This window comes from Euleptes europaea, chromosome 4 (genome assembly GCF_029931775.1).
Source record: "Euleptes europaea isolate rEulEur1 chromosome 4, rEulEur1.hap1, whole genome shotgun sequence".
NCBI lineage: Eukaryota > Metazoa > Chordata > Lepidosauria > Squamata > Sphaerodactylidae > Euleptes > Euleptes europaea.
The window spans coordinates 94,951,223-94,969,683 of NC_079315.1; the positions used below are offsets into that span (position 1 = coordinate 94,951,223).

Consider the following 18,461-nt stretch of genomic DNA (forward strand, 5'->3'; position numbering starts at 1 on the left):
TCATTATGTAGCACAATATCAAAGGTGTGACTTCAACCCATAATATCAACATATTTTTTAAAAAGTGCTCAAAGACCTTCAGCTAAGGAAGGCGTTTCAGGAAGAAGGCCAAATATATCAAAAATTTAAGATACAGTCAAATGCACTCTATAGTTAGTGAAGCAATTCTCAACAGATCATTTCGCAGCTTTGCTATTCTTTTGCTCTTCACAAGACACTCAAATGGGACATTATGTAACCACCCAGTTACATAATTACAGGGTAATCCCCTCCTCACCAAAATTCCATTACAGCTCCAGTGTTTCTCTTTATCGCACTAATACCACATCTAATGAAACAGCCCAAGGATATTAGAAGCCTCTAAATAATCAGGCGCTAGAAGTGTTAGTTACACACAACTAGGCATTTAGGATTTTAATCAAAAGGTATGAATAGCCAGAATTCAGATAAAATAATGGCCTTAACATTTAACATTTAAGCTTAACATTTGTTATTTTTGGTATATTCGCTGAACTTGGAACATTCCAGCAGCAGTCCACAACTGTCTCCTTCTTGGCATTCGGAGGGAATGTAGATGCTCTCTATTTTTAAAGGCTTTGGATCGTCAAGGTCTGTTTTGCTGCAGCAGTTGCATTTTAACAAATGGTTTCTTTTGTAGTTTTGATTGGCTGTTGCTAATTTTAAAATTGTATACAGGTCATCGTGAGATTTGGTGAAGCAGGAATAAATGTTTTAAATTAATTTTAAAAAATGATACGATAACCTGTTTGAAAAACATTGCAATGTCTATTCGTCCAGAACCATTGCAGAGAGAACAGCATTTTATTGGTAGGTCCAAGTAAAAGATTTCTTGCTTCGAGCCAGCAGAGGTTACAAAAATGTATCCAGATAATCAAAACAAGTTCAATACATTTATTACACATCAGCAAGAGACTCTTCTGTCCCTAAGACAGGACTAAAAGCTCAAGTAAATACAATATGAGTATTCCATCTGAGGTAGTGGCTACTTTTGAGGAAACAACTTCTGTGAGTTAAAGAACTCTTTTTGCAAGGTTCTGAAAATGTGCTATTTGCCCTCCTGCAGTACTTCACCCTGTCCTTGCAGGGAATGAGAAAACATTCCCCATTCCACAGAATACCACACATTTTACACTCCCATTGCCATCATTTTGTGCTCAGACACCTGTTGGGACTACGGGCTTGAAGTACCACAGGTTTCTGATTCTGATACATGATTTACATCTCCCCCTAAAGGTAAAAAGTGAGTTATGTGGTTCATGTTTGAGGTCAGATTTCAATTAAAAAAACTGCTTGCTGAGGCTAAGTAAATGAATTTTCTACAGATCCAGTTATCAATATTCAGTAAATTGGTCCTGCCTCCCCGGAGAGAGCAAAGGAAAACACCCACAGATCAAGATGCCATTGCCTCAGAGAACTGGTTTTACTATAATAATTCTGCCATGGGCGTCTGGAAACTATTAGGTAATTATTCCGTGAAATTTTGGGAAAGTTTCTCTCCATTTTCTCAGCTCTGAATTTTACCGAACTTATATTACCATTGATCTTGACCATTTATACTGCAAACAGATAATGGAGAAAGTATTCCTCAACATGACATTAAAATTATCCCCCATCCCCCAGAAAATACTAAAAGCCATACCTTTTTTATTTAGTGGTCGCTTTCGAACACAAACACATATCCTGTGTTCATCAATCTAAAAAAAAAAAAAGACAATCAAGTGAAAATTATAAACCAAATTTTAACCCAACTTGCAAATTGTAACAGCAATTAGTCGGAAGTAGAACCAAAATCAATACAAATTTCCACAAGCAAAATGTACAAGAAAACATGTCTAAAGAGAGGTGTACAAGCAAAATGTACTAGAAAACATAATGTCTAAAGAGGGGTGAACTCCCCACAGCTCAGACAGAGGTATTTGAGAATAGTCAAAAATATGGTTTTAGTAGAGATGGAATTCAAGCTCAAGCACCATGTGAAAAGGCAAATTCCATGCTGGACATAATTAGATAAGGAATAGAGAATAAAACTGCTGCTATCATACTGCACTTGTACAAATTTATGGTGAGACCACACTTGGAAAACTGTGTTCAGTTCTGGTCACCATACCTAAAAAAGGATATTGCAGAGCTTGAGAAGGTGCAGAAAAGAGCAACCAAAATGATCAGGGGGCTAGAGCAACTGCCCTATGAGGAACAGTTAAAACGCTTGGGACTGTTTAGCTTAGAAAAAAGGTGAGCAAGGGGAGACATGATAGAGGTGTATGAAATTATGCATGGCGTAGAGAGAGTAGACAGGGAGAGGTTTTTCTCTCTCTCTTATAATACTAGAACATGGGGTCATCTGCTGAAGCTGAAGAGTGAGAGATTCAAAACAGACAAAAGGAAGTATTTCTTCACACAACGCATAGCTAAATTGTGGAACTCCCTGCCCCAGGATGGCCGCCAACTTGGAAGGCTTTAAGAAGGGAAAGGACATGTTCATGGAGGACAGGGCTATCCATGGCTACTAGTCGAAATGGATTCTAGTCATGATGCATACCTATTCTTTACAGTATCAGAAGAGCATGCCTATTATATTAGGTGCTATGGAACACAGGCAGGATAATGCTGCTGCAGTCTTGCTTGTGGGCTTCCTAGAGGGACCTGGTTGGCCACTGTGAGAACAGACTGCTGGACTTGATGGGCCTTGGTCTGATCCAGCATGGTTTTTCTTATGTTTACAGTGTACCCAATTATGTTAGCTGAAGCACTAAGGAATTCTAGGTGCCCCACTGAATTTTTCCCTCTCTTACACACCATCCCTGGTGTCCTTCTGACGGAATCCACCAGGGAAGAAAAGGGAGCATTCTTGCAGCTCTCTAACTCTATCTTCCTCCGTCAAATGTATTATGGGAATTGTAGTGTCCAGAACGTATGACAGTATTTATCAATTGTTATGGGATAGCAAGTGTCTAGTGCATTCTGGAAATGTAGTTCCCAAGATAGATAGATAATATATTTGCGGCACTTAGCCAGTCAAAACATGATAAAACGGAAAGCATGAACTAATAGATTCTTGCAATCAAAGAATTACAGTCCGAGTCTTAAAACATTTTAAAAAAAGAATTACAGCTGGGACACATGCGTCAATTGCACTGTTCTAAGGCGATGAATTTTCATTGCTGCTAAACAAAATTTTGCAACCTGAAGAGTGGTTGAAGGATTATCCCCTTGTAGGAGCATCTCAAACCTTTCACCTGCCCTGTCAGGTTTCTCAATTGTAGTTCCCAACATTCCTGGTAGTTCCCAACTTTCCTGATAGTTAATGTCCCACATTCTGAGAACTGCACTTCCCATGATGCAATGGGCAGATGGAAGGAAGTCAAGTAGAAGAATGAAGACAGGCTAAGGAACAATACTGCAAGAATTCTCTCTACTCTTGGCCTCCTCCTAATGCCACTACACTGCTCCTCCTGAGGCAGATAAATTGAGGCAGGGCAAAAAAAGGAGAAAGGGGGAAGAAGGAATTCTTCTCAGACTTAGATTTACCATCTAACCCTAAGCAGAATTTTGTAGCTGAGAAGTTCATCTTGGGTTTTCCAAGATGCTGAATCTCATACTCTGAGCCAAAGGATATCAGTATCGCTACTAAAATCATATGTTGAATTCACCACCATAAACACTTGAAGCTCCAGGTGACGATACATTCTTTACAGTTTTCAGATTCTCACCAGTGATGTGGGTTTTCAGGGAAGAGTTCACAGATTAATTTAGCCATCTGATATCACTGTATAAGTCACAGCTGCAACTTTGTCAACACTAGGGCTATTTTGTGACTTTGGTTACCAATAGGTTTGGGTTTTTTCAAACAGCTGGAATCTTACACTCTCAGCCTGTACTGTAATCATAATACATCTAGGAGTCTGAGATCATAGGTTACCATGACTGAGATCTCTGGATTCCCAGCTCAGGAAAGCAGATTATACCCATGAGAGATAAAAGCAGCCCAAAGTAGCACCTGAACTGGCTCTCAGTTAAGACATCATTACTAACTGAACAACAGAACGAATATACCTCTATATGGAAACAATAAAGTTATTATTGACAGTGAATTCTGATTATGTTTTTCTTAACTGACCATTCTTGATATCAAATAGTAAAAAGAATAATAAAACTGGTACTCTGAGAGTGAGTCTCAGGTTTTTCAATTAGGATATAGTTCTCAGACAACTTCAGATCATACTAAAAACTGGCAGGCTTATAGGCACAGCAGTTTCAAAGCATGTGATAAGTATCAGCAAACACACTATCTGGCCACAACATGCTGGCATAGATGCCAAGGATTGCAAATGCAGTTCTGTCCACAGAATGCAGTTGTCCCTGCCTTTCTCCTCCAGCTGCCACCTCTCATGCCCTCCATCAAAAGACCCTCAAAAATAGTGTGAGATGGAGCTTCTATTGAGTGGAGGGGATTCCATGGAAAATGAGGACCTCCTCCCTATGCTTAATCAAGTCCTTTCAAGGTAACACACACTCTCTTGTAACTTATTTTAAGCTTCCAAAACTCCTGTAGGGAAATTAGGTAAGCACAAAAAAATTAATTTTTTCTCTTCTAGACACTGAAGCACAGTTTGGAATTGGCAGGATTAACCACATCCTTCCATATAAAGATTAACATCATAATCAGAAAATAGAGGATAGCAGTTTCTAGTTAGAAACACTTTGTAGAAGAGTAATATTGTCTCCCTTTAACATGATTCGACCCAGCTGTTTCTTTGATTTTGTCTTGGAGTGGACCTCCTCAGCATCATCCAGCACCAGATTCATGTATTCATCAAATCCAAGAATACACCCTTCTATCCACTTGTTCACCTGTTCATATAGCCACACTTGAATTCTGGACCTATCCTGTAGATATCTGAAGATGAGGTTGATGAGGTTGATGGGCTGCACCATCACCTTCTGGACCTTTTGGCCCTGCCCGAGGTACGCCATGGCCGAGAACGCGATAAAACACGCCGGAGCCACTGGCCTTTCGCCTCCTTGTCCCGCACTCAACCACCTGTAGTTCTTCATAAATAAACTTTTTTATGTTAAAAAAAAATCCTGTAGGGAAGAAGTGTTAAAATAAAACTTACAGGATCTGCAGTTGTCAGTGGTCTATAATCAAGGCTTCCCCTGAAATCTCTAATCATACACATAATTTCATAATTTGGGTTTGTGGCATCTACATCCTAAAAGGAAGAAAAAAAATGGTGGCCAACATTTCAACAAACAGTTTTCCTCAACATTTATGTAAGGTTTGCAGATACAATAGATGCTTGAAGTAAAAAGGACATACCTTAATATTTGCATGGTATTAAATTCTGCAATAGTTTATTGTAAATATTTTAGAAGCTGCATCCCAAAGAGTCCTTGTACACATGGCCAGGGCTTAATTCGCTATTACAGTTGACATTTACTCCACCACCACCAAATCACACTTGTTAATATTGCTACTTGCGTCATTCCTTTTACTCGTGTCCAGACCACTAAACCACTTACTTTCCACAACATCTGAAAATGCAAACTGAAAGCCTCTCAGAGATGTTAACTTCTTCCAACCTATGTTACTGTCCGAGCTCCTGAATAAGCAAGAGCAGGTCCACTGAACTCCATTTGTGCAGTTACCCCAACACTGAACTCCTCCTGGAAGTCCATCTACGCCAAAAGGCTTTATGTGCCTCAGAGAACACATAAACACAGCCTATGTGTTTAGTTTCAGAGGGTAGCCATGTTGGTCTAGATTCAAGTCAGCTAGATTCATATCACATGAACACACAAAGCAGTGTTATATTGAATCAGGCCATCAAGGTCAGTGTCATCTACTCAGGCTGCCAGCAGCACTCCAGTATCTCAGGAAGAGGTCTTTTACATCACCTACTATCTCATCCTTTCAACTGGAGATGCCAGGGATTGAACCTAGCACCTTCTGCATGCCAAGCAGATGCTCTACCTCCATGCTGTGGCCACTTGTGTCTGATGACAGGAGCTTTGACTCTCAACTGTTGATACCCCCCAAAATCTGATTAGAATCTAAGGTGCTACTGGATGCAAATCTGTTTAACTCTTTGCAAGAAGAGAACTTTTATTCCTCCTTAACAACCACAGAAAGAAAAATCCCCACATACTTCAGAAGGTTAGCACTATCAGTACAACTATCAAGTTATATGGGTGCCAATATTACATCGGTAGGAGACTGCAAGTCTCACATTAGACTAGAAAACATAACACACAAGCCTGCCAGCAAGATTATGCTGCTGGTTGTACTACAGCATCTGCTTTGTGACAGAATTCATTAAAATTAAGGGATTTTATTAAGATTAGCAACTAATTTGTTTAAAAGAATGACTGTGTGCACTGCTATAATTTCAACCAAACTAAGCTTGTAGAAATATTCAAATAACTTCTTATGTCTCAGAGTCTCAAACATGACAACTTAATAGCAAAAGTATAGCTCTAGTTTTATCTTTTCATTTTTAGAAAGGTGTCACCAAGATTACATTTTTAGAAAACAAGAGAATATTTAATATTAGCTTAAATGAATATCTGGAATATACATACAATTATAAATAACGCAATACAAACCAGAGCCCGTTTCTCTCTAAGTTCCTGCTGTTGTAATCTTCGTTTCTCACGTTTTTCTTGCAGTTTTTCCACCTCTTTCACACAATTAGATTTTCTACGTGCTTAAGAGGAAAAAAGTCATTTTCTTTTTGCCATTCACAAAAGTACGTATTTTATTTTTATCTGCCTTCATTAAATAATTCCCTAAGCAATTCAGCATGAACTGGGCTATGAACTGTAGACTTAACACTGCTTATTTTAGGGATAAGGGCAATGGACAGTGACAGCCCAGAACAGACAGCATCCCTTAAACACAAACTGACTTAATACATGTGATTCTCTTGGTTTGACCTACTGAAAAGTCAGGTCAATTTTCACTCTCAGTCTACAGTTTTAGAATAGCCGAAGTTTTACGAATATTCTGTTACCAACACGACTATGGAAGAACAATCACACTGTGATTTCTCAACGTAGACATAACATTGGCACAGACTATCCACTACTTAATGAATTCTGTAATTGTCCAAGAGAGTATACATGTAATGCCTAAAATGAATGAATCCTTGATACGTGATTTACATACAAGGGGGTCCAAATTCCTTTTTTGCAGCTTGAACTGGAGATATATCTGAAACACTACCATTCTGTTGTGTAGAGGAAGACTGTTCAGGAAGTTGAGTAGGCCGCGCACGTGCAGAACCAACCACTGAAATTTTTAAAGAGAAACATATTTAAGAAATCTAGCCAAAACAGGAAAGCAGGAAGTGTCCTTGTTTCTCAACAAGTTCTTACATACTGTCACAATAGTGTCCAAATCGGTTACTTTTAAAACAAACTATAAACGCACGCTTTGGACACTAGCAGGTACTTCAGGAAATCATACCATGACACAAATCAGCATTAGAATGGAGCCTTGGCTACTCACCATGAGGGCTCCTTCTCTTCCAAGGCGAAGGGCATCTTTATCTGTGGGTGTTTTCCCCCTCTTTCCAGGGGGCAGGACCAAACTTTACTTCCTGTCTCCTTGGCGGGAAGACCGCCCTTAATCTCTATTTACAGGTTTGCCCAGCTACTTAGAGAAGTGTAAGAACATTAAACTGGGAACACTGTACAAACAAGGTAAGGTTAGGAAACAGGAACCATAGTGCATTGCAACATACATAGACCCTGACTGAACCTGGAAGGTTGACGGGTGAACTGATACATAGACCCTGACTGAACCTTAAAGGTTGATGGGTGAATTGATACTTCAACAGGTAAATTGAAGTGATAACAGGAAAGTGAAACGATAACGTATCCTGGTCCTTCTGTCATCCGTTTTAGCCCGGGTGGGCAAGATGCCCTTCGCCTCAGAAGAGAAGGAGCCCTCACGGTGAGTAGCCAAGGCTCCATTCTCCTCCGAGGCAAGAGCATCTTTATCTGTGGGACTTCCAAGAGCTCCCCATCTGGGTGGGTTAGTTCCCTTCGTCCACCACGTGTTGGAGAACTCTGCATTCAAAAGCCACCTGTGCGGAGGACCAGGTATTAATTTTGTACTGCTTGACGAAGGTGTTAACGGAAGACCAGGTGGCAGCACGGCAGATCTCATCAACTGGAGCCTGTCTGTTAAATGCTGCCGAGGTAGCCGAGCTACGTAGCGAGTGGTCTGTAATACCGTCTGGGACCGGAACCTTGGAAGCTTTATAGGATTCCACTATACACCGCCGCAAGGTGTAGCTGATGGCGGCTGTCGACATTCTTGAGCCCTTATTGGGGTTGGAGATGTTGATGAACATAGAGCCCGTTTGTCTGAACTCTGCCGTTCTGGCAATGAATATGCGAATAGCCCGTCGAAGAACCAAGGTGTGCCAGGTTCTTTCGGCTTGGCATGATGGTTTTGGACAAAATGAGGGCAGAGAAATCTCTTGGGATTTGTGAAAGATAGAATTTACCTTCAGAAGGAAGATAGGATCCGGTCTTAAGACCACTTTTTCTTTGTGGAATATGCAAAGGCCTTTGTTGATTGATAGCGCTCGTAGCTCTGAAACCCGGCGAGCAGAGGTGATTGCGGTCAGGAATAGGAACTTCATCCTAAGGAACCTTAAGGGTACTGTTCTCAGAGGCTCAAAGGGGTCTGGGTGTCATGGGCCCTGCCTTGGGAGCTGAGGACTCGGAGGACTCTGAAGCTGAAGTGAAGGAACAGGTTGCCTCTGGGCCTTCAGTACCTCCATTGCAGTCAGTAGCACAGGAGCCTGAAACAACTCAGCAGGAACCACAGCTAGGCAGAGAGATGGAACAAGGGCAGACAGACGCTACTCTTCCCCCAACCCCTGCAGCGGAAGCTGAGAATGACAGCCCTCCAAGCTCACCTGAACCTGATAGGCATATCAGGACTCGGCAGCATGTGATTTTGCAGGGTAAAAGGAGAAGTGCTCGCTTGGAGAGGCTAAGCAGACAGAGAACTGGTGCTGAGTCGTTTCAGGATGAAGCCTAGCTTGGAAGTGCACTGACTGATAAAGGCAGTGCAGGCATGCTTTCACTTTGCGGAAGCAACCGTGCAGTTTCTCTGTGTTCCTGCTACCGCTCATGATTGATCTTTCCAGCCGTGGACTCCTGCCTGCTTTGACGACGCCTCTGACTTCTGACCTTGGTAGATAGCATAATCTTTGTTGCCTGCTCCAAAAGGGGCTAGATACCTCCCGCACGTCTGAAGACTGCGGGCACTGCCCAGCCCTTGGCCTACGCCGGCACAGCGAGGTAAGGGCCTTTAAAACGAGATTAAGTTTCCAAGTGGGGAAACAGTGTGTCGTAGGTGGTCTAATTTTAGTAACCCCTTTTAAGAAGGCAATGATGTCACGATGTTGAGAAGTAGGGACGCCCTCTGAGAGAAGAATGATTGTGGATATTGCTGCCACTTGGCGTCGGAGAGTGGATGCAGACAGCTGTAAGTGTACTCCTTCCTGAAGGAACTCTAAGATCTTGTTGACTCCCGGGTTGAGGGGATCTACCTTTTTTCTGCGAGACCATCACATGAAGGCCTTCCAGGACGCGGTATAGATGCGTCTGGTACCTGGCTTGCATGCCTCCAGGATGGTGCTCACGACCTGTTCTGAGTAGCCGCAGTCTAGGAGTACCATCGGGGGTCTGGGTGGACTAGTGGACCCTGCTGCAGCATGTTCCGAGTGATTGGTATTCGCCAAGTGTGCGCAGAGTGGTAAACCATGGTCTGCGGGGCCAGAATGGAGCAACTACAAAGACCCTGGCCTTCTCTTGCTGGATCTTGCGTAGTACTCTGGGGAGGATAGGTAGTGGCGGGAAGGCGTATAGTAGCACCTGAAGTCATGGGTTCAGGAGAGCATCTGTTCCCTCTGCCCACGGGTGGAAGTACCTGGTGAAGAAGCGTGGGACCTTGTGGTTGATGCCCAAAGCAAATAGGTCTATTGTTGGTAGTCTGAATCTGCGAGTGATGGTCTGCAAGGTTTGTTGATCCAGGGCCCATTCGGCTTCGTCTACGGTTTGGCGGCTTAGCCAGTCTGCCTGGATGTATAAAACTCCCCTGATGTGTTCCGCCTTCAGTGGGTGCACACTGAGCTGAGCCCATTGGAAGATCCACGAGGCCTCTAGATGAAGGACTGTTGCCCTGGTGCCTCCCTGCTTGTTTAGGTAGGCCTTGGTCATCATATTGTCGGACCTTACCAGCACATGGTGGCGTCGGAGGTCTGCGGTGAAGGTCAGTAGGGCAAGTCTCACTGCTCGAAGCTCCAGAAGATTGATGTGAAGCCTCTTTTCCTGCATGGACCAGAGGCCCTGGGCTACTTTTCCGGTGAGGGTGGCTCCCCATCCTTTGAGGCTGGCGTCCGTGAACAATTGTAGAGGGTCCTCGTGAATGTACTGCTGACTCTTCCCTAAGTTCAGTGGACTGGCCCACCAGGCTGTGTTTTACCTTGAGTGTCATCTGAATTAACCTGTCCCTTTTGTGGGTAATACCTAGAATCATAGAGTCATAGAATCACAGAGTTGGAAGGGACCACCAGGGCCATCAAGTCCAACCCCCTGCACAATGCAGGAAATTCCCAACTACCTCCCCCCTCCACACCCCTAGTGACCAGAAGATGGCCAAGATGCCCTCCCCATCATCCGCCTAAGGTCACAGAATCATCATTGCTGACAGATGGCCATCTAACCTCTTCTTAAACCTCTCTGAAAGGGATGGAGGAGCCACTGTAGTGGCCTCAAATGGAATCTTGCCCATGGGACTATGGCAATACATGACACCAGGAGTCCCATGAGCTTTGTCAGGGACATGAGGCGAGACTTTTTGCTCCGTATTATGGAGGTCACTAGAGCGACTATTTTCCCCATCCTTTTTCGTGGTAGGGAAAGTGAGTTCTCTATAGAGTTTATTCGGACTCCCAGGTGGGTAACAATCTGGGAGGGTTTCAGAGAGCTCTTTTCTAGGTTCAGCAAGTACCAGTGTTCCTGCAGAATCTGAATTACTCTTGCCGTGTGCGACAGGAACTGTTCCCGTGATTGGGCACAGATCAGGATGTACCTGGATAGACTCCTGTCTGAGAACCGCTATGATGGCGACAAGGACCTTTGAAAAAACATGGGGGGCTGATGATAGGCCAAAGGGGAGGGCCTTGAATTGGAAGTGTTCCTGGGCATAAGCAAAGCGGAGGAACCGTCTGTGTATGGAATGTATTGGTATATGCAGATAGGCCTCCTTGAGGTCCACTGCCGTCATAAAGGTTCCAGGGAGGAGGGATTCCATGATGGAACGCAGAGTTTCCATTCGGAAGTGTTTTTTCTGCATCCTTTGGTTGACATATTTTAAGTCTAGGATTGCCCTCCAGTCCCCATTCCTTTTGGGGACCGTAAAAAAGATGGAGTAAACTCCTTGGAACCGTTCCTGCGGTGGTACCGGTTCTATGGCGGCCATCTGTAGCAGATGTAAAATGGCCTGGCAGGTTCAGGAATGCTTTGCCCTCTTTGAAGGGAGCGGGGAAGGTAGGTATCGGTCCAGTGGTAGGGCAACAAATTCCAAGAGGTACCCCCTGGAAATTATTTGGGAGACCCATTTGTCCGGGCTGGACTCCTCCCACCTGCTTGTGAATGCCTGCAACCTTCCCTCCAGCTGTAGTGACTTGACGTCACTTGGCATTGGTCTTTTGGAATTTGTCGGACTTATCCGATCTGGGTTGCTGGCCCTGTCTGTTGAACTTTCCGCCTTTGCAAAAAGGTCTGTTGTTGCTGTTGTTATTCCATGATCCCTTTCTGAAATCAGCCCTGTATCTAAAGGGTGTTCTGGGGGGCCGAAAGGACTGATATCCGGCTGGGCGGTTGTCCTTTCTAAGCTGTCTAGGCATAACATGCTTCTTGTCTCTAGTTTCTACTAGGATTTTGTCAAGCTTATCCCCAAATAATCTCCCCTCCTGAATGGGGTAGGCCATTAAGGTTGTCTTGGCTTTGAAATCGGCTGGCCAGGCTCTCAGCCATAGGGTTCTTCTTACGGAGGTGACTGATGCCATGGACTTTGCCGTAAAGGATATCGAGTCCAGGGAGGCATCCGCCATTAAGGTGGTAGCTTTTAGGACCCTTTCAAGACCTGCTGAAACCCGGCGGTTCTCCTCTGGTATCAGCTGGATAAGTTTCTTGATCCAGAGGTACGAGGCTCTGGAGAAGATGGATATGGTGGTGCTAGACTGGATTGCCAGGGCGGCCGCCTCATGAGCCTTTCTGGTTAAGGACTCGGTTTTCCTATCTAATTGATCCCTTATGGAGCCCGCTCCATCCTCTGGAACCATCCCAGGGGTCTGTAGGTCAATTATCGGGGCCTCCACCAAAGGCACCTTAAGAAGATTCATGGCATGAGACGCCAGGGTGTATAGTTTCTTAACACCAGTGGGGATCTGTTTGCCTGAGGTCAGATTTTCCCACTCCTCTTTAACTGCCCTAAGAAAGAACTCAGGGAAGGGAGCAGAGTTACTTTGGGTTTGTTTCCTAGGGAAGCATTCCTTCACCCCGTTTACGCTTTGGGGCAGGCTCATCAGATGTTTCTTGTTCCTCGTTAAGAACCAGGGCTAAAAGTGCCTTGGCCAGTAGACCCTGGAAATCTTCCGCTGAGAAGGGCATGGGTTGTTGCTCGTCTGAGGGGATAATCTCCTCATCGGAGTCAAATTCACCTCCCTCGCGTTCCTCTGAATCGGATTCCTGATCAGAGGAGAGAGGTTCATTTGTTCTACTGTATTATGGACTGTGGCTTTTTTGGCTGTTTTAGTGGCCCATTGGCTGATAGGGGCTGGAGGGGATATGGGATCCTCCTGTCCCACACTAAGGGGATGGGAGGAGGAGGAAGCTGGTGAAGACTCGTGTACCGCCCAGGAGAGGGGGGAGAGCCTCATTTGAAAAGCCGGAAGGGCCTGCCACTGCCTCTGGAGGGCCAAGTTAGCTAGGTCACTGGCCTCCTCGCTAGAATAAACACGCCCGCCAATCATTTAATTAGAAGGGGGGTTGCCATCTCCCGACGGGAGTGATCCTACCAGTAATCCTCCTGAGTTCGAAGGCTGTGCGATGCTTGCAGGCTGAACCGGGATCACCCGTTCAGAAGGCGCCGAGTAGGCGGGTCTGGAGGCACCGGCTCTCGGAAAGGTGACCAATTTACTGAAGCGCTTTTTTCTTTTGTGCGCCGGTAGCGGCACAGCTTTTGGAGCTGCTTTTCAAGCCTTTTTCTTTTACTGCACCAGAGGCACAGGCTCCTCGTCCCCCGCGGCTTGTGCTGCCGCGCCTTTTTCCTTCCGCAATGGTCCGCTGGTGCGGCCATTGGAAGGGCTGTCCCTCTGGGTGGAATGGACCAGCCCGCTCTGATAGTCTTCCACCGAGAGGATATTGTCCTCTCTCCCAGCCGTAGTGTCGGCCATCTTGGCTCTCTCTAAGCCGATGCCGGCTAGCGACGGGGAACTGTAGGGAGGGGTGGGGAGGACGGGAGGGACAAGGCACACTAAGGCAAACACGGAAACAAACGACTACTGACAAATACACACAGGACAGAGACGAAATTAGGCTAGATCCAAATCTAAAACCGGAGCTGAACGAAGTCACTGCTCTCCCATTAAAGGCGGGACAGAAACTGGGGATTAAGGGCGGTCTTCCCGCCAAGGAGACAGGAAGTAAAGTTTGGTCCTGCCCCTTGGAAAAAGCGGGAAAACACCCACAGATAAAGATGCCCTTGCCTCGGAGGAGAACTAAAATACATAAATCATCATAAGTCCTTATGTTTAAATTCATGCCTCAATGTCATATTCTTATTAAAGTTAGGATTCATTTCCAAGAGAGCTGAACTGCAAAATCCAATCTCCCTTTATGACAGTCAAGCTTCCTGAAACAAGTAATACCAGAATAAAACTGTCAGAAAAGCATTCATAAGGAAAGGTGCTGGGAGGTTCTCATATTTTGCATGAGCACCTCTTATGACTTGCTTAGGCCCCATCTGCATATCAAAACAGGCATTACACAAAATGTCCATTTAGGTTAAATTTTTGCCCTGTTCCATTATATTTATTTGATACTGCTATAAGTCAGAAGTGACTTGACAGCACTTTGAACACACATACTCCCTAGCTACAAGCACCTTAATAGAAAAACTTCATAGAGAAGGTTCTGAACAATGCCACTATCACAGCCTTTGGGAAAGAATTTCAGATGCATTTGTCCCATCTATCAGAGCAGACAAGGCTGTTCCTCTAAAAAATGGGACAGAAAAAGCTCTTGAAGTTTCCAAGTATGTTCTGCGCAGGAAAACCCAACTGTGGAACTGCACAGAAACCTTTCCAGTTTACTGTAACATAAATGGGAAAAGGGGGAAATTGCAAATGAACTGCTGGTTGTCTTAGGTAGTGCAGTGGAAAGTAGAACAAACCTATAGGCAGCTTCTAGTGAGGAAGGGAAGGGAAGGGAAGGGAAGGGAAGGGAAGGGAAGGGAAGGGAAGGGAAGGGAAGGGAAGGGAAGGGAAGGGAAGGGAAGGGAAGGGAAGGGAAGGGAAGGGAAGGGAAGGGAAGGGAAGGGAAGGAAAGAAAGAAAGAAAGAAAGAAAGAAAGAAAGAAAGAAAGAAAGAAAGAAAGAAAGAAAGAAAGAAAGAAAGAAAGAAAGAAAGAAAGAAAGAAAGAAAGAAAGAAAGAAAGAAAGAAAGAAAGAAAGAAAGAAAGAAAGAAAGAAAGAAAGAAAGAAAGAAAGAAAGATGATCACTTACTTTTAATCTAAAATGGCAAATCTAAAATGGCAAATAAATAAACGAATTTAAACTTACCTCTGTTGTCTTTAGTAGGAGCTTCAATTTTAGAAGGAACTACAGTCCTCCGATTCTAAAAGGGGAAAAAAGACATTCTATAATTTGCTTATAGCACTTTCCAGTACTTTGTTATTTGCTCTGCTATCTGCTTTAAAGACAAAGTAGTTTAAAAACTAGCAGACCTACTCCTTGAACAGCTAAGAGGGAATACGAAATCAGCACAATTCATAATTGGAATACTTTTAGCCTCTTCTACAAGGCAGGAAGCAAGTATACACAGGATTTTCTAAAGATGTTCAACTTGCCAGTAAAGCATTGGTGGGGGGGAATAGGCAATAGAAATAAATTTCAACTACTTGACCTTTATTGAAAGTTTTAAAAGGTTACTGAAATTACTTCCACAGAGAAAAAGAGTTTTGATTGCCTTGTTACAATTTTATTTACTTTATCATGTTCAGCTGTACCAGCTTGTCTCACCCGAGGGTTAGGTGTCTGAGTGTGAGGGTTCAAAGATCCAGGTTACACTTTCCCCACTTTAGAAGCAGTGACTGGCTTTTTATATCCCAAAGCTTAGAAGCTCAGTCCTATAAGGAAAATATACTACTTGTGTGGGGTAGTTCAGGAGTTAACTCGAACCATTTGCAACATTTTATTCCAGGTTTCCATTTATATTACAGTTATAAAACTATTATATTCTGAAGAGCTCAGCTCTTTTCATCTCTCATTTCTTTTATTCTTAAATTTTAGATAAACCGCAGTAATGCCTGAAATAACACCTTCTAACCATTTTACTCAGAGCAAACCTCACAAATGAGCCAAACCTATAGTTTAATCAGAGATCAAAGTTTAAGGTTTTTGTACTAGCAATTTGACATTAACGTCTACCAATATCCCTCTTTCACTAAATCACTTTTTCAAGTTACGCAATTGATATGTTCACGCAGCTCTGCAAAACAAATGTATTAAATAAGATCTTTAAATTCATTTCATTTTTAAATGTTAGCATTAAATCCACTGAATCTTCTGCACTGTGTATTCAACAAGGTAATCAGCATGAAGAAAAGTTTTCCATTTCTTACTGTGCAGCTCTTAATATTGTCACCCTCCCTTGATACGGATCAGACCTGAATAAACATGGCAACATTAGCAATAAAGGACACTACTCTAATGTTCCATTAAAGATATCCCATCTGACAATGAACCACAGTTAAAGTTTAGCTGATGTGTTATTTGTATATCAAGGACAAACAATGAACAATTCTTCTAACTGCTTGTCTTACCAGGCTACAAATAAAAAGTGCTATTTCAATCTATGTTCATCTTGGTGGTGGTGGAAAGTGCTGGCAATTTGCAACTGACTTATAGCAACCCAAAAGGTTTTTCAAGGCAAGAGACATTCAGAGGTGGTTTGCCATTGCCTGCCCCTGCATAACAACCCTGGACTTCCTTGCTGAGCTCCCATCCACATACTAACCAGAGCTAGCCATGCTTAGCTTCTGAGAAATGATGCGATTGGACTAGCCTGGGCCATTCAGATCAGGGCGTGATCATCTTCACCTCTCTCAGTGTTGAAAAGGTATTTGGAAGAGTGAAGTAGCACTACTCCCATCCTCTTGACACCGGTTTGGATTCTGCAGAGAATTTCTGCTAATGGAAGGAAGGGACCAGTAATCACCAACTACCATTTCTTGCTATTCCTAAGCTTCCCTGTCCCCTAGAGGTAACATACTGAAGAGCGTTCTGGGTTTGTTGCAAAAGGAAAGAAGATGAGATAGTAACAGAAGTTCTGGTAACAGAAATCCTTCCATCAGTGGAAATATTTGGTCAGATCCAAGCAGCAGTCCCTAATAGTTGTCACTCAAACAGAAAACTGTTAAACCTAGAATTCTGGAATAAAGACCACACGCTAACAGGCAAAGTGAACTATGGAAAATTCAATCCAATTGTACTGGATTATATAGCACTAACCTTCACAATTTTGTTTACTTTAGCTGAAGGCGTTGGAGGTGGTGGAGTCTCTGGGCTGGGATCATCATCTTCAGGAGCAAGATCCGGGTTAAGTGAAAATATACTTTCCAAGTCAATCTGTATAAACGCACAAAAAATGGATCAGATATGACAATAAATATCTGTGTTTCTGTTTTAAATTGCCAATATGCCCACTGAATTTTTTTAAAGCTGAATGCGGGGTTGTTTTGGTGCGCCTTCACACATGCTGAATAATACATTTTCAGTCCACTTTCAGTGCACTTTAATGATCATTTGCAAGTGGATTTTGCCATTTCACATAGCAAAATTCAGCTGCAAAATGCACTGGAGGATTGAAAGTGCATTATCGGGCATGTGTGAAAGTGCAGTTTGTGTGCTCAGTCAATAACAGCACTGTATTTATTTCATCTGTGTACATTAAAAAATATAGCTGAACATCATGACAGCCACAAGTAATCCATCCCTTAGAGTTAATAGTTGATTCACATTATGTAATTTCTCCCTGACGTGATATTACCACAAGTTTCTGCTGCACATGCACTATAAAAAAACCTGAATTTGTAACGTAAAACAGTTAGAAAGTATGTGTATTTGGGAAATTTATTTCTACATTAACTTCTTACATTAATCATCAGTTTCAAGTAAAAAGGTGACATGTTCCCCCAATACTAAAGGGGTTTTCTTAGGGAAAATGTGTTATTTCACAAATGCAGTGCTCTGGTCTAATGGCCTTTGCTTCACTAGAATACATTCAATGTTTTCAAAGAACTGTACATTTCATCATAAACATTTATTATCCACTATACTATTGCACAGACCAATGAAAACCAATATGGACTGGACCCAAAGGATGGATTTATCCTGCCTCTCTGTCTTCGCAACTCCTTTGAGACACTCAGCTGCCCCTGAGGATGAAGGAAACCCTCTGTAACAACTACCCCCCCCCCAGCTCAGCCCACGCAAGCAAAAATTCGTTCTTCTCACAAAGACAGCTTTGGATTTAACCCAGTATTTTAGAACACCCCTTTTCTTGAGGGTTAAAATGGTAATTTGTACCTCTTTTCCTTTAGTGTCACCATTTTCAATCCATTCAACAGTAACACTTTCATTATCCTCGTTTAGGGATGTTACCATAGCTTCATGTATTCGGCCTGGAAGGGAATCATAAGCATTCCTTCAACAAGTTATAGAATTTTCCCTGAAATTATTTTATTTCTATCTTTATTATTTCATTAGCAGATTCACTGTGTTTTGAAAAACAAACAAAATGCATCACACAAATGCTTTTATCCTTATAGCAATGAATTAATTTCTAAAAATCCAAAGCATTACCCAATATTTATTTTATTCCATATTTGTTACCCTCTATAAGAAAAATGTTACTATCAAATGCGGGGTGTCAAGAGAAGGGCCACCAAGGAAATCTGTATCAGAGACCAACAGTGCACTGCAAAGTATACCATGAGATTAGGAGATAATGAACATCCATACCAATATAAATATGAGGAGGAATTTTGATATCTACAATATCTCTTCCCCCCCCCCATGGGGACCTCCACAGTTGTTAACCTGTAAAGAATTTTGGGCTAGATTGCCAGA

At 43.0% G+C, this 18,461-nt stretch overlaps 2 protein-coding genes across 6 annotated transcripts in view; both read right to left on the reverse strand.

Moving 5' to 3' along the window:
- The window catches only part of KIF2A (kinesin family member 2A), a 63,148-nt gene that overhangs the window by 23,845 nt on the left and 20,842 nt on the right, over positions 1 to 18,461 (reverse strand). For 3 of the 5 annotated variants that reach the window (XM_056847900.1, XM_056847898.1, XM_056847897.1), the window contains exons 2-8: positions 17,919 to 18,013; positions 16,842 to 16,958; positions 14,892 to 14,946; positions 7,190 to 7,312; positions 6,628 to 6,728; positions 5,139 to 5,234; positions 1,661 to 1,715 (exon numbers count right to left, since the gene is read on the reverse strand). In XM_056847900.1, the coding sequence (XP_056703878.1) occupies positions 1,661 to 1,715; positions 5,139 to 5,234; positions 6,628 to 6,728; positions 7,190 to 7,312; positions 14,892 to 14,946; positions 16,842 to 16,958; positions 17,919 to 18,013 (642 nt within the window). The remainder of the gene's footprint in view (positions 1 to 1,660; positions 1,716 to 5,138; positions 5,235 to 6,627; positions 6,729 to 7,189; positions 7,313 to 14,891; positions 14,947 to 16,841; positions 16,959 to 17,918; positions 18,014 to 18,461) is intronic. The other 2 variants (XM_056847901.1, XM_056847899.1) reach the window with 1 other exon arrangement.
- LOC130476062 (small nuclear ribonucleoprotein E-like) lies at positions 4,669 to 5,020 on the reverse strand. Its single transcript, XM_056847902.1, has one exon. The coding sequence runs from the start codon at positions 4,993 to 4,995 to the stop codon at positions 4,708 to 4,710; it is 288 nt and encodes a 95-aa protein (XP_056703880.1). The 5' UTR covers positions 4,996 to 5,020; the 3' UTR covers positions 4,669 to 4,707.